The following is a 14,174-nucleotide window of genomic DNA, read 5'->3' as shown; positions in this document are numbered from 1 at the left end:
AGATATTGCAATGGTTAATTGATCTTTTGCATTCAAGATTGAGTTTGTTTGTTTTAGGGATGCATTCCAAGAAAGATTGATTTTAATCCATGGCATTCAAGATTGTGTTTGAGCAACATTCATTCAAAGGAAAAATGTTTAAACATTCAAATTCATTTTAACAACATGCATTCAAAGACAAGTGTTTAAACATTCAAGTTCATTTTTCAAGAGCATTAAACCATGTGAGGAGAACCTGCAAGAAACATGGTTAGTGGTTTCATAGATGCTCCAACCTGCAAAGCTACAAAAACCAATGTGATTAGTCACCCAAAAATCTCAAAAATTGAAGCTTAACTATGGAGAAAATAAAATCAACTTTTTTTGTTCTTTTTCCTAGGTGTAAAAATGCTTAAAAAAACCTCTACTCTATGGAACCACCAAAAGTTAAAATTTGATTTATACTCTCTTTTTTTTTTTAAAACTAAAAAGTGCAGGAATAGAGATGCTAAAACAGAAATGCAACAATAACAGGCGGAGACGACAGTTCATCAGGCGGAGACGACAATCTACGGAGACGCTGAACTACGGAGACGCCAATTTGCAGAGACGCTGAACTGCGAAGACGCCAATCTGCGGAGACGATAGAGAAAGAGGCGGAGACGACAGTTTAGTTTGGCAGTGCGGAAAATAGGAAACCAGGCGAAGACGCTGAACTGCGGAGACGACAGTTCAGTTTGGCGGCGGCAGAGACGACAGAATATTAGAGGCGGCGACGGAGACGACAGAGTATCTGGCGGAGATGACAGTTTGCAGGCGCAGACGCCAATCTACGGAGACGACAGTTTACCAAGCGCAGACGACAATTCACCAGGCACAGACGCCAATTTGCAGAGACGCTGATCTGCGGAGACGACATTGCACGAACAGAACTGAAATGCGCGGATTTTTCCAGAAATTTTTATTTTGTTGATTATTTTCGAGTTTTAGAGGGTATGTTTTCTTCCCAAGTGCGTTCTTCAACCTGCAAAAACAAGTGAAACACCCTACAACTCACTCAAACAACAAGAAACATTAGATTATTAGAAAAAACAACATATAGATAGAAATGAATGATTAAATAACCCATAGTGGGGTCCCAACGGACGTGCCAAAATGTATATACCAATATGTTAGCAAGAAACACTAATCTATTAAGAGAACAAAGCATTAACTAACAAAGATTAATATAACATACATGAGAGACTAAAGAGGAACCCCTAATTAGGAATGTGAGCCAAATGAATGGACTCTTCCAATAGGAATTAGCTATTTGCTTTGTAGATGAGTCTAAATGAAGGATTGGTATGTATGCTCAAGATATTCAAACTATGCTTCAATGGAGATGGAAAATGGAAAATTGGTAGCTTTGTGAGCTCTCAATTTGGCATTATAAGGGTATGGTTAAGGGCTTTGGCTTCTCAAACTAGCATTATAACTTTAACTCAAGGATTGTGATAAAATGGCTTGAGAAGGAATTCAATTTATAGGCTAAAGGCTTGAAGGTTTGAGGGCTAAGATGCAAGGATGGGGAAAAGCTCATAGAGGGCTTAGATTGCATGAGAGGAGAGCACATGGATTGTGCTTCCTTACAGTCAATTAGGAAGTGACACATGTCACAGGGTGAGTGGATGGAGGAAAGGGCAAGGATGAGTCAACAAAAGAGGCTCAAGGGATAATATCTTCATAAAGACCCTTCTTAATGGCTTGTAAGAGCAATGAATGGGCTTGTAAGAGTCTTTATGGCCTTGTAAGAGCATTGAAGGCTTAGTGGTTGGGATATTTTGGAGGGAGTTGAAATTGTTGACTTTGCTTGGTTTAGGAAAGTCTTAAGCTTGCTTAAGGAATGTGACAAGGTTAGGGGGGGGGATTAGAGTTGATTTAGGATTAGATTAAGCTTGTTAGAGATATGCAAGTGGACGGCATTCAATGAGGGTGGGTGAGTTAGTAGCTAAGCTTGGTTAGTATGGGTGGATGGGGTGGATTAGGCTAGAAAGGGGGTTTAGGGATAGGCTTAGGGTGAGGATGAATAAAGTTTATTTATCTCATAGGTTTGGTTTGAGGAGATATTTATTAAAACATTTTTAATAAACATGAGGATTGATATTTAACCTTAGTTAAATATTTTGAGTTGGGATTAGGGGTAGAAAATGATGGGATTAACCTTTAATCAAAATTAAAGAAGGATTAGGATATTTTGGAAGAGGTTAGTGATCTTAAAGAAATTGGCCAAGTTTTGGGCAAAAAATAAATTAAATATTTATTTTGAAATTTTTGGTCGATTTATTAATTAAATAATTAATAAATAAGGAAATAATGTTTAAATAAGATTTAAACATTTTTGGGAGGGATTCCTTAATTAAATAGTTTTAATTAAGATAAAGGGATTTAATGGCATAAAAATAAATTAATTAATTAAATAAATAATTAATTAATAAATGATGATGTCATCAGGGACTTTTTCAGAAAATAAAAATACTTTATTTTCTAAGGGATTTTAGGTGTCTACAGAAACATCTTGTAGTACTCTTACGATCAATAGCGCTGCCTACCCAATCAGAATTTGAATATCCATGAAGATTAATTTCAACTTGATCATATTTGAGGCCCATACCAATTGTATCGCATAAGTATTATAAAATGTGCTTGGTTGTCATGAGGTGGATCTTCTTCGGCTCACACATGAATTGACTTAAGGCTTTGGTTGCATAACAGATATCAGGATGAGTGTTCACCAGGAACATCAGTGATCCGATAATTTGCCAGTAGTGAGTGGGATTAGTGGGTTCTGGTTGAAATCTATCATTCTTCAATTTATGTAGATTTTCTTTCATAAGAGAAGTCAAGGGTTTGCAATTCATCATCCCAAACTTAATCAGAATGTCAACAGTGTATTTTCCTTGATTTAGAAAGATGTAGTTCTTCTTTTGCCAGACTTCTAAACCTAGGAAATAATGAAGAATCTCTAGATCTTTCATGTCAAATTCTGCTATCAATTCCTATTTGCATTTTCCTATAAGATGTTCTTCACCTATTATTAGTACATCATCAACATATAGTACAAGAATAATCATATCATCTTCAACTATTTTGAAATATATATTAGGACCAGCTTCATTTTTGGAATATCCTAATTTTGAGAGGTAGTTGTCTATCCTTTCGTACTATGCCCTAGGTTCTTGTTTAAAACCACAGAGTGCTTTCTTTAGTTTACATACATAAGAATTTTTGTCATGAGTGATAAATCCTTCAAATTGTTCGATGTATACTTCTTCAATTTCACCATTTAGGCATGCAGTTTTAACATCCATTTGGTCTATCTTCCACCCTTTGGATGTTTCAATAGTTACGATGGTTTTGACATAAGTGTAACAGGCGATTGGAGAAAAAGTTTCTTCATAATCTATTCCTTCCTTCTGTAAGAATCCATGAGCTACAAATCTGGTTTTGTATTTTTCAATACTACCATCTGATGCATGCTTGATTTTAAATAGCCATTTAGAAGAGACAGCTGATTTATCTTTGGGTCTAGGTACAACATCCCACACATCATTTTTTAGTATGGATTGATATTCTTCAATCATTGCATCTTTCCAAGGTTAGCATGATAATGCTTCTTTGACATTTGTAGGCTTTGTTTTGATGAGTTCAAAGAGTAGTGCTACATAGCATGAATGGTTTCTTGTTCTCTTGTTTTCTCTAACTACTTCATCAGGTTCTATATGATTTTCTTCTATCATTTTTCTTGCCCAAAGTGGTCTCTTTTTATTGTTGGGATTTTCAGTATTCTTTGAATTTGGACTAAAAAGTGCAAGACTTCCAGTATCATTCTCCCTCTCATTCTCTATTGGAGTATTCTCATCTACTTTAGTAGTAGGTTCTAAGTATGATTCATCAATGTTCTTGGAGAGGTTAAAAGCAATGTCTTCTTCAAATTTTACATCTCTACTGATTTCAATAGTTCTTTGTCTAAAGACGTAAATACCATAACCTTTGGATGATTCACTGTATCTGATAAATATGCCCTTCTTTCCTGATGGTTAGAGTTTAGTTCTATTTTCTTTAGGGATGTGAATATATACGGGGCACCCAAATATTCTTAGGTGGCTTAAATCTAGTTTGTTGCCAATAAATACTTCTTCAAGAGTTGTATCCAATATTGAGTGAGGACATCTATTTTGGACATAAACTACAGTATTAGAGGCTTTAGCCCAGAAGAAGGTGTGAAGGTTTTGATCATGCATCATAGCTCTGGCTAATTCAATAATGGATCTGTTTTTCCTTTCTGCAACTCCATTCTATTGAGGATTATATGGTACAAAAAACTCCCTCATAATCAAAACAGAGGTGCAACAATCTTTAGAAGTTTCTGAAATGTATTCACCCCCATTATCTGATTTTAGGGTTTTGATTGTTTGTTCAGATTGGTTTTCAATTAGCGCTTTAAATTGTTTGAATTTGGATAACACTTTGGTTGACTATTTATGTTTAAGAAAGTAAATCCAAGTTTTCCTAGAATAGTCATCTATAAAAATTACATAGTAGAGACATCCGCTTAGGGAAGGTACAGAACATTGGATCACATAAATCAGTATGAATGAGTTCAAGTACAAATTTGGATTTGTGTTCACTTTTCAAAAAGGACCCTTTTGTGTTTTTACCTAGAGCGCATCCTTTGCAAATACCAGAATGATCAGATTTTAAACTAGGTAACCCTATTACTATTTTTTCTATGGATGATAAAGCATGAAAATGAAGATGACATAGTCTTCTATGCCAAATTTTATTAGTGTTTGAGGTTTCATGATTTAGAGCTAAATTTTGATTTACAAAGTTTGTAAAGGCTTCCATTTCTAAATCTGATGGATATAGCATTCTTAATGTTGGAGTTCTTTGGCCACGATAGTACATTATCTTCTTGGAAAGTGATTCAATACCCTTGGTCTGCAAGGCCAGAGATGGAGACCAAATTTTGTTTTATACCAAGTACAAACAAAACATTCTTTAGTTGAAGAGTGATACCTGAATTTAGTTGAATTGAACACGATCCAATACTTTTTGCCAGTTGTGTCGAATTATCCCCAATAGTCACTTCTTCAGAGGAGTATCCTTCAAAGCGATTATCTCTAAAGCCTATGATATGACGAGATGCTCCACTCTATTATCCATGTATTTTTGTTGGAGTTCAGTTCACTTGAGAGTGCTACGTAGAATGCAAAGTTTTCATCTTTTTCAGCTTTGATTTCTGCTAGTGTTGCTTGAATTTTCTTCCGTTCCGGACATAAGTTATTAGTATGGCCATATTTGTCACAATTGAAACATTGTACTTTTGACCAATCTCTTTTCTTGTATGTTTTGTTGAATTCCTTTATTTTTTTCTTTCGAATTTACCTTTCTTCCCTTTATTGTTGGAATTGACTTGGAGAGCTTGAATATCTCCCTCTTGATTTAAATTGATTCCTCTTGAGATTAATCTTGACTCTTCTTGAGTACATTAGTTTTTAAGTAGTTCAAATTTAGGAAGTTCAAGTCGAGAGCTTAGTCCACAAATAAAAGTTTCCCAAGATAAGGGCAATCCTTTAGTGCTATAATACAAAGTTCTTTGTCATCTACTTGACTTCCAATAGTCGCAAGTTGATCTTTTAACTCTCTGATTCTTAGAAAATAAGATGTAATCAATTCTCCATTGATCATTTTTATGTATAGTAGATCTTGCTTCAATGTTAACAATCTACTAGTGTTGTTAATTTCAGAAGTATTCTTAATAGTGAAAAACATCTCATAGCAGTTTTAAGGCTTGATATAGATGGGAGGGTGTGATCTTTGACAGAATCTATAATGATCTTCATAGCTTTATAGTTATATCTTTTCCAGGTTGTTTTGTCTGGATCATTCTCTGGCATAGAATAATCATTACTTGTATTTTCCATAATGCAAAGTTGGAGGCTCCTTCAAATCTGTCTTCCAATCTTACGTAAATCACCATCGTTTTAGGTTGAAGATATTTTAATAGATTTAAATCTGATATAAGACTGACTGAAATTTCTCTATCAGTGTGGCTCCAATACCATGTAGAAGAACTAGGATCACTGATAGAGAGAGTAGATATATTTATATTTTTCTTCTCTAAGTATTAAGTCTGATTTCTGATATATATCTGATCCTTATATGTAAGCAGACTTGAGTTATTATTTCTGATTTAGCAGGCCTTTATATAAATCTGATTATTCTGTGACTGAGGTACTGATCTCTTAATACCTCTAATTATTAAGGAAGTAGAATAAAGATTGCTGCTGAAGTATTCTATATTAGATAGACTGCAAAATAATAAGAATCACTGCTAGAGAAAGTATATTACCTTTGTTATTGATATATTTCTCAGCAGACAATTCTACTATATATAAAAGAGAACATGTCCCCATAGGGATATGACTCTACGTGGCCAAGGGCCACGTAGGGTCATGACCCTATGTGGATCATGTTATTAGTTTTAACCAAAGCTTTACTTGATATTATCTTTGAACAGACTTTCAAGTCTGATACAAATAATTTGACAGTCTTATCAAGAGATCAATTTATTATATCATTTGTATATATATATATATATATATATATGCAGTCTGCTGAGGCATATATTAAACATATTTAGTATATGAAATAATATCAGAAGTACATAGAAATAATAACTTATTTATATATATATATATAAGAGAAACACAAAATCATATACTTACTGTACTTCACTTCTACTGAAGCTACACTTTAACAGGAGGATCTAGCGGCAACTATAAAGTACATAAAAGAACAACTTTCCATGTCTTGACAGCCTTCTCATGAATTTTTATAAGATGTGCATGAATGACTCAAGTTTGTGGGATACTGCTCCACTCTATTGAGACATGTAGTAGACATTTTAAGCAAGATTTGGTATTTCTTGCTAAGCGAATTTTGAGTGGTTCTAAAATCTATATGGCTGTTGAATCCTTGTCGATAGGGTATCAGGCTTAGACACTAGCTTACCTTGCTTTTATAGAAAGAACTATCCTTTTAATACTATTTTCAGCTGATGTAACCTTTTTTCTTTCATTGATGAAATTAATACAATATATTATTTAAAGAATAAATGACTAACTATCTTCGCAGTTATGATAGAAGACACACATAATTTCAAAATGCCTTTTCCAACATATAGTCAGAAAATAAGTTCACTTACTTGATACCACTATTTGACAGCCTCCTTGAAGTGGAAATTCTTGGGGTAGTAGTTTTACAGCTAGTATGCAAAGTGTCACTGTTGCAACTAGATCCTTCATCTGCAAATCCAGAAAATTAACATCTAACTATTTAAAATTTGATTTAAACATCGATGTCAAATCGTACAAAACAGAATTGCTCAAAGTTCAATAGCCAAAACATTAATTATACATGGACAGGAAACATGCACAAAATAAAAACTTGCGATTTTGAAGTTAATATCAAAAGCAGAGAACTGAATCATTCTTTTAAATTCCTCCTTGAATGTATCCATATTACATAGACATGAACCAGCAAAAACACCATCCTATCCTAAACAAGTTATGTCATTTTATGATAAACCAAAGAAATAATAGAGAACAAATTATGCATCATAAATATAAAAACATTTTGCAAGCATCAAAAGATAAACAAAATTTCAACAGCACAACCACCACAAGAAACTGCACATAAATGCAAGTTTGCAGGTTTCATTATTTGCAAGCATGTAGTTCAACATTTTGAGAGTCCTTACAAGCGACTAGCCTTTTTGTTTGCTCCTTGGCATTAACAACTACATCTTGTGAAACATTGTCTTTATCCTCTCTTTTCCCTTTTTCTTCTGCTGGAACTGTCACGTTATCTTCCTAGTAAACAGGTATCACAGACATATATCACCACTGATGCTTACTAAAAACTAGCTATCATTTTCTGAAAGCGCAACTAAATTCAACACAGGAAAAAAACACAATTTACTTCATCATCCTTTTCAGAGTGTTTATCAGTAAGATTCTTCCAATTTAAGCTAGATCCTCCAAGACTTGTAGCTGCTGAGTGGTGCAAAGACAATCCATCAACTGATCTCGAGTAAAGAGGTTCTGTATTTTGATGGCACTGTAACTTCCTACTCAAACCAAAAAGAGTCGGTATATCACATTTCTCAATTGAGTTGTTGATTGTAAAAGTTTACAGGATAAAACTAGATTTGTCTCTTGAAATTCATTGCAAAAAATATGAGATATACATTTTATATAAGAACAGAAATAGAAATATAACACATTCAAACCTTGCAAGTATATGCAGTAAACCTTTGCTGACTTTAGAGGCATATTTGATTCTTCTTGAATGAGGTGGTATATATACAGGTCTCTTCCATGGAAGAAGAGATGTCACTATTTTATTCATTTGGAATTGTGTCAAGCTTGGAGATTGAGGATGGCCAGTATCCAGAGTTGGACCCTGTATTGATAGTGAAGTGGCCAATTTTTTCTGCTTCAAAACTGCAAGCAAACGACAGTATATTAGGAAACCATGGAAAATCAGATCTCACTCAATCTATTAGGTTATTTTATCTCAAAAAGTCTCATGCACGCTTCTTGTTTTAGAGTACAAAGGGCTATCATCTTCAAAGTAAAAGTATGAATTTGTGTTCAATACTAAGACAAGGCTTTTAGGATTTTTTCTTCTAACTCGTGCTTCAGTCATAAATTGGTGAGCTAGGTCGTTTGGGTTTGACATTGTGGGTCTAAAGAAGAATCCAAAGGAAGTCTGTTTGACCAAATCCTTATAATGTTGGTGTAATATCCCCTTTCTAAGCACTGATAGCTTAGTGACCATTAGCCTATTAAGCGGGTTCCCATAGGCAAATCAGTTAAGAGTTAGGGAACCCTTGAGGTTTGGTGACTGTTCAATCCAGCTAAACTGGCTTTGTCGAGCTCAGATTCACATAATAATACTTTCTAAAGAGAATTGGGAAAAATTGTCTATTTATTACTATTATTAGGAGTAACACCAACATGGTTAGTTGGCAGTGATACTGTTTTCGGTATGTCAGTGATCGCATTTGATGGTGTTATGATTAGGTTCGGTGTCATGTAATGGTGGAGGGGAATAAATGCTATCATAGTTATAGAAACCTCTCAATTGATATTTTTGGTATGTTTGTGCTGATGTTGTGGATATCATGTGCCACCTACTGTTGGGTGACATTCCATGGAAACATCTAGCTAAGTTGGCATACCACAATATCTCATTTCTCCTTAAAATGTACTGTGTTCCATTCTGAGCAACACATTCCATTCTAAAGGGGGCTATTACATATCTTATTATCTATATCACAAGCTTTTCTAAAAAATTACAAAAAATTAATATATTGTATATGCTTCTATGGGAGCAAATCTACCTATCAAAAATTTTGCCCTACCATATGCCATCCACCTTTGCTACCCATACGAATGTATATCTATTGCCCTATTGTCAAACCATCTAGAACTACCACCCGTACCAGAACTGTCAAAATCTTTTGTCCTATCATATGACTATCTAGTCTTTGCTACTTGTATCAACATGATCAAAATCGACCTATCATACGACTATCTAGCCTTTGCTACTCATATCAATGCAATTAAAATTGCCTCAGCGTATGGCTATCTAGCATAATATAATTTGCTACCATTATTGGCATAACACCAGTGATAACTATATTATCATCATATCTTTCATCTAGCATGCTTGTTTGTTGCTTGTGTGTTACGTTGTGATCTTGCGAAATTCAGGTCTTTTCTCTAGGGGCAACTTGATGAGGAAAAGAGACCCTCAGATCAGTTTTCCGTACTTAAGCTCACATCTTCACTAATGATATGCTCACTAAAGTGGTATTGTAAATTACACCCAGTGTAATTTCTCATTGCATAATGCCTCTCCCTTAGTCAAAATCGACTTTCCACATAAGCCTTCATTTTATTCCATCTGCCCTGTCAACTTCCTTGTGGGATTTCTGACCACACAGCCTGTTTGGCACAGGGTGTGTGAGCGTCATGAAGAAGTCAATGTGGTGTGCACTCATCCTGTGAATGTACAAAATGTACACATGGCTGTTAGGACATAATAACTGTTGTCGCTATAATGTAACACCTCTTCCCACTGCCCACCAATGTCAAGAATCATCCGGCCTACTTAAAACTTCACAGATTGCCCTCAATCATCATCCTCCTTGGCCATTCAACTCTCTTCTAATTTTTGGCTCTTTGCTATCTTCTCCATCATCTTGAATAACTTCGCAATCTTTCCAACATTTTTCTTTCTGTTTGTGTGCAGGTTTCAGAGGAAGGAGCAAGACATCTTGGAACATTGATAGGTGTTATCTGTCATTGCTACCAAACTCTTCATATATATCAATGATCATGGTGGAGACTAAGCATCACTAAGAAATTGATGACAATTCTAGGAAGATGCAAAGGGCTGATAAGAAGACTCAGTTCACAACATCACCATCAGGAGGAACGATATCATCCAAGCCAGCGAGAGGAAAGAATTGAATATATATTCCAACCAAACAGGGATGATTGGCTATGACGTCAAAGAGAATATATTAATCTTATACAAAGAGACTGCAACATAATAGGATAGCAACTAAGTTGGCACGATAATGACAAACCATGATCATTTCAAATACTAAATCAGTAAAATAGATTATCAGCAATTTGTGTAGAGACTATGATTAGAAGGAAGGATATGATTACCATAATAATCTAATCAATGATAAATAGTTAATTGAAATATTTTAGTGTGATTGTTACAAAAATAAAAAATGAGTATTGCCGCCCAAAGAAAGAATTAGCAAACATGTTAATTAATCTCTAAAGTTTTGATTATTAAGGATTGGTTTTTCTCTGAGGGATTCAATTAGGAAAAAGCACGACTTAAAAAACGGTTGTCATTTGAAGAGAGGTATTTCAAGGAAATGAAAATATAAAAGGGAGATGGATCACATTCAATTATATCATGGATTAGGACGGCCGAAAGAATTAGAAAATTATTATTTATTTCTGCCGGATTAGGACAACAGTGATATTTTCCAATCTTCTTCTTCTTCTTGAGGAATCATTTGGAAGCATGTCTTAAAGCTGAAAAAAAAATGTTAGTGAATAGGATTATTGCATGAAAGATGCAAGCGTAAACCTCTATGAAGCTTTCTCACAAAATTTGTATGATTCTGTTGGGCTTTAAGGGTGTGCTCCTTCAATGATTCAGGTAAGCCGCTTTCTTTTAGAACTTGAAGTGATGCCGCAGTTTTTTCGTCTTTGAGCTTGATTCTCTGAAAGAATTGGTGGCTATTCATTTCATGGTTGTGATCTTGCCCATGGCTAGCCAACTCTAACCGGCTACACTCGTCCATGAAACACACTGAATCCTCATTGCAAGTTGGAGCAGAAAGTGTTTGGTTTGACTTTCCCTTCAAGTGATCTATCACTCCTGATTTGGAATATGACATTAACTTCCCACTTTGATTTCTTTTTACCCGTAGTATGTAGCTATCAGGAATACCCGTGATATCAACAGCATCAGAATCAGATAATTTAGAATGTGGAACACCTGCTTCTTCGGTAATTTTACACATTGCTGCTTCAGTTAAAGATGTGGCAGAGCGAGTGCGAGTTACGTTTAATGTTGTGTCATATGGTATGCATGATGCTGCGGGAGGGAAAGAACTTTCCGTACTGAATTTGGACATGTCAAGATTGGACGCAACAGTATTCAAGGTACTAGGCACAGTTTTGGCTGCATTGCTCGTCGTTGATGGGTTTCCTGTATAAGAAGATTCTGTATGATATTGTTGAACCGGTGTAAGACGTCCAGAGAAACTCACGGTAGGCTCAGCAACCCTTAAAAGACTGTTTCCTTTACGAACATAAGCAGCCGGTTGTGATCTAGTCCCAATACATGGTTCTTTGACCGTTAGACTTGTTGCATTAGGTGCCTTGGCAGGAGTTCCAACCATATTACCGCGCCTAGTCCAGGTCGAAGGTTTAATTATTTTAAACAAACCACCAGCCCTGTTTGGTCGAATTTGTGAACTCGAGGTAGAAGGCTTCAGAGGTATTTGTGCTCGACAGGAGTTGTGCGATGCATCATTATCATGATGCACGTTTTTACTTCGAGGTGCAGACAGGTTATGTTGTACTTCTGACCTTAATGAAGAATTTTGCCGCATATGCTTCTTAATATTTACCACTGCAAAATTAGAACCAGAGGTGCTGTACTCATGGGTGAAATTGGTTTTCAAGTTTGAATCATATCCTGATTTTAGTTTATTGCATGAACTATTTTCTAAATTAAATCGATTACTAGGATAGCTGCCAGAGAATTTAATGCAGAATGGTGCCTCACTATCCAAATTGTTATCCCTCGAACGGTTATCTATTTCGTTATCTGCGCCAGAACATCCACTCACATTTTCTTTAAAACCTTTACCATTCTCACAATTACTACGCAAAAAGTTCAAAGCAGCCACAGAAGCCTCGCTGTAAGCAGAAAGATCGCACTGCTGTTTACAATTATCCGCAACTTTGGAACCCTGATCAACTTGGTGAGTTTGCAAAGACCGTCCTGGAATCTCGAATCCATCTTTCCAACATGCTATGGAATTATATTTGCCCAGAGAGCCTTTTTGCTGCAGTGGATACAATTCCTTCAAGGCAACACATCCGATGTTTTTGGGTGCTGAAATGGTATTGAGTTTCCCTAATTCATCCAATTTGCTGCATAGTAACCTACTCAGAGTTGCATTCCCAGAATCTAGTACACCGCTAAACGTCAACTCCGCCCGCCTGCCATCAATTTCCTCATTGTCTTTGTGGGTGTTACTATTAGTATTTCTTTGGAGGCTCTTCCGTCGCTGGCTTCCTTGGCCACAGACAACAATAACGTGAGATTCCCTTTCCCTGTTCTTCATTCTATACTTAGGCTGAGCCGTAGTGAAATCTCTAGAACGCTTCAGATTTATCCTCGACCTCGGCAATGCATCAGCAGCACAAGAATTCTCCATACAATTTCCAGAAAAGAAAAGTTTATGATCCAAATAATCATCATTTTCAGATTCGAGTGGACCGTTAAAATTTGAAAAAGAAGACGACCACCGAGGGGAAGGAACGAACTGGCCCTCTTCCAGATCATCGACATTTTCAGTCAGTGAAGAGTTGGCAATTGCAAAAGAAGATGACCTCCGAGGTGAAGGAGTGAGCTCACCCTCTTCCAGCTCATCGTCATCCTCGCCATTGAAACAAGAGGCCTGGTCAAATTTTTCGGCATTTTCTCTAGCAGGGAAAATGGCAGAAGGAGGATGAGCAATGCAGCGCCTCAAATTCCTCTGATTTTGAAAATTCCGAGTGAAATATCCCTCGCCCGCTACATAGTTAAATTTCTCGGCATTTTCTCTAGCAGGGAAAATGGCAGGAGGAGGATGAGCAATGCAGCGCCTCAAATTCCTCTGATTTTGAAAATTCCGAGTGAAATATCCCTCACCCGCTACATGATTCAACCTTCTTGCAAAATCCCCGGGAGAAGAAGACCCGCTTACCCGGCGATCGTATGAGTACCTGAATCCAGCCGCCTCGTCCTGCTGCAAATAAACTCCTGAAGACAAAAGTGCATTTGAAATGCTGCTTCTGCCTCTTTCCGCCATTGTTCTCGCGTTTTGTTCAGTCTGAAAAACAACGGAAACAATGTAGAGATGCAATCAATAAAGAAACTTGCCTGACATTTGCATTTTCTTTTTCATACGTGCGAGTGTTTGTTTTCGAGTAACAGAGTAACAGAACTGAACGTCATGATACGAAAGGAGAATTGTGTACAAATAAAAAATAATTTTTATTTCTTTCCTTCAAATGTGGTCCAATAACGTTTCGCCACAACACAACAGTCAGGTCAGGTAGTAGTAAGTAGTTTAATTGTTTAAATATCACATTTAAACATTTAAATATTTGATGATATAAAATGCCATTATTTAACTTTTTTAATTTGGTTTATATCATTAGTTATAAGTAAAATATTTATATTGATATTTATTTTATTAATAGATAAAATAATGTTTTGAAATTATATTTATAAAATTTAGATAATTATAAATTATTAAATAAATATGA

The 14,174-nt window shown here is 35.7% G+C and overlaps 1 protein-coding gene across 2 annotated transcripts in view; it reads right to left on the bottom strand.

Moving 5' to 3' along the window:
* Window positions 1-13,738, bottom strand: part of LOC149549225 (uncharacterized) — a 168,655-nt gene extending 154,917 nt beyond the window's left edge. For both annotated transcript variants that reach the window (XM_089794876.1, XM_089794877.1), the window contains exons 1-5: window positions 11,212-13,738; window positions 8,318-8,531; window positions 8,008-8,155; window positions 7,787-7,898; window positions 7,232-7,331 (exon numbers count right to left, since the gene is read on the bottom strand). In XM_089794876.1, coding sequence (XP_089651002.1) covers window positions 7,232-7,331; window positions 7,787-7,898; window positions 8,008-8,155; window positions 8,318-8,531; window positions 11,212-13,714 — 3,077 coding nt within the window. In that variant the 5' untranslated portion in view covers window positions 13,715-13,738. The remainder of the gene's footprint in view (window positions 1-7,231; window positions 7,332-7,786; window positions 7,899-8,007; window positions 8,156-8,317; window positions 8,532-11,211) is intronic.
* Between the last annotated feature and the right edge of the window lie 436 nt (window positions 13,739-14,174).

This window comes from Cupressus sempervirens, chromosome 7 (assembly GCF_028749045.1).
Source record: "Cupressus sempervirens isolate cs-2001-9-10 chromosome 7, ASM2874904v1, whole genome shotgun sequence".
NCBI classification, from domain to species: Eukaryota; Viridiplantae; Streptophyta; class Pinopsida; order Cupressales; family Cupressaceae; genus Cupressus; species Cupressus sempervirens.
This window is presented reverse-complemented; position numbering and strand designations above follow the sequence as displayed.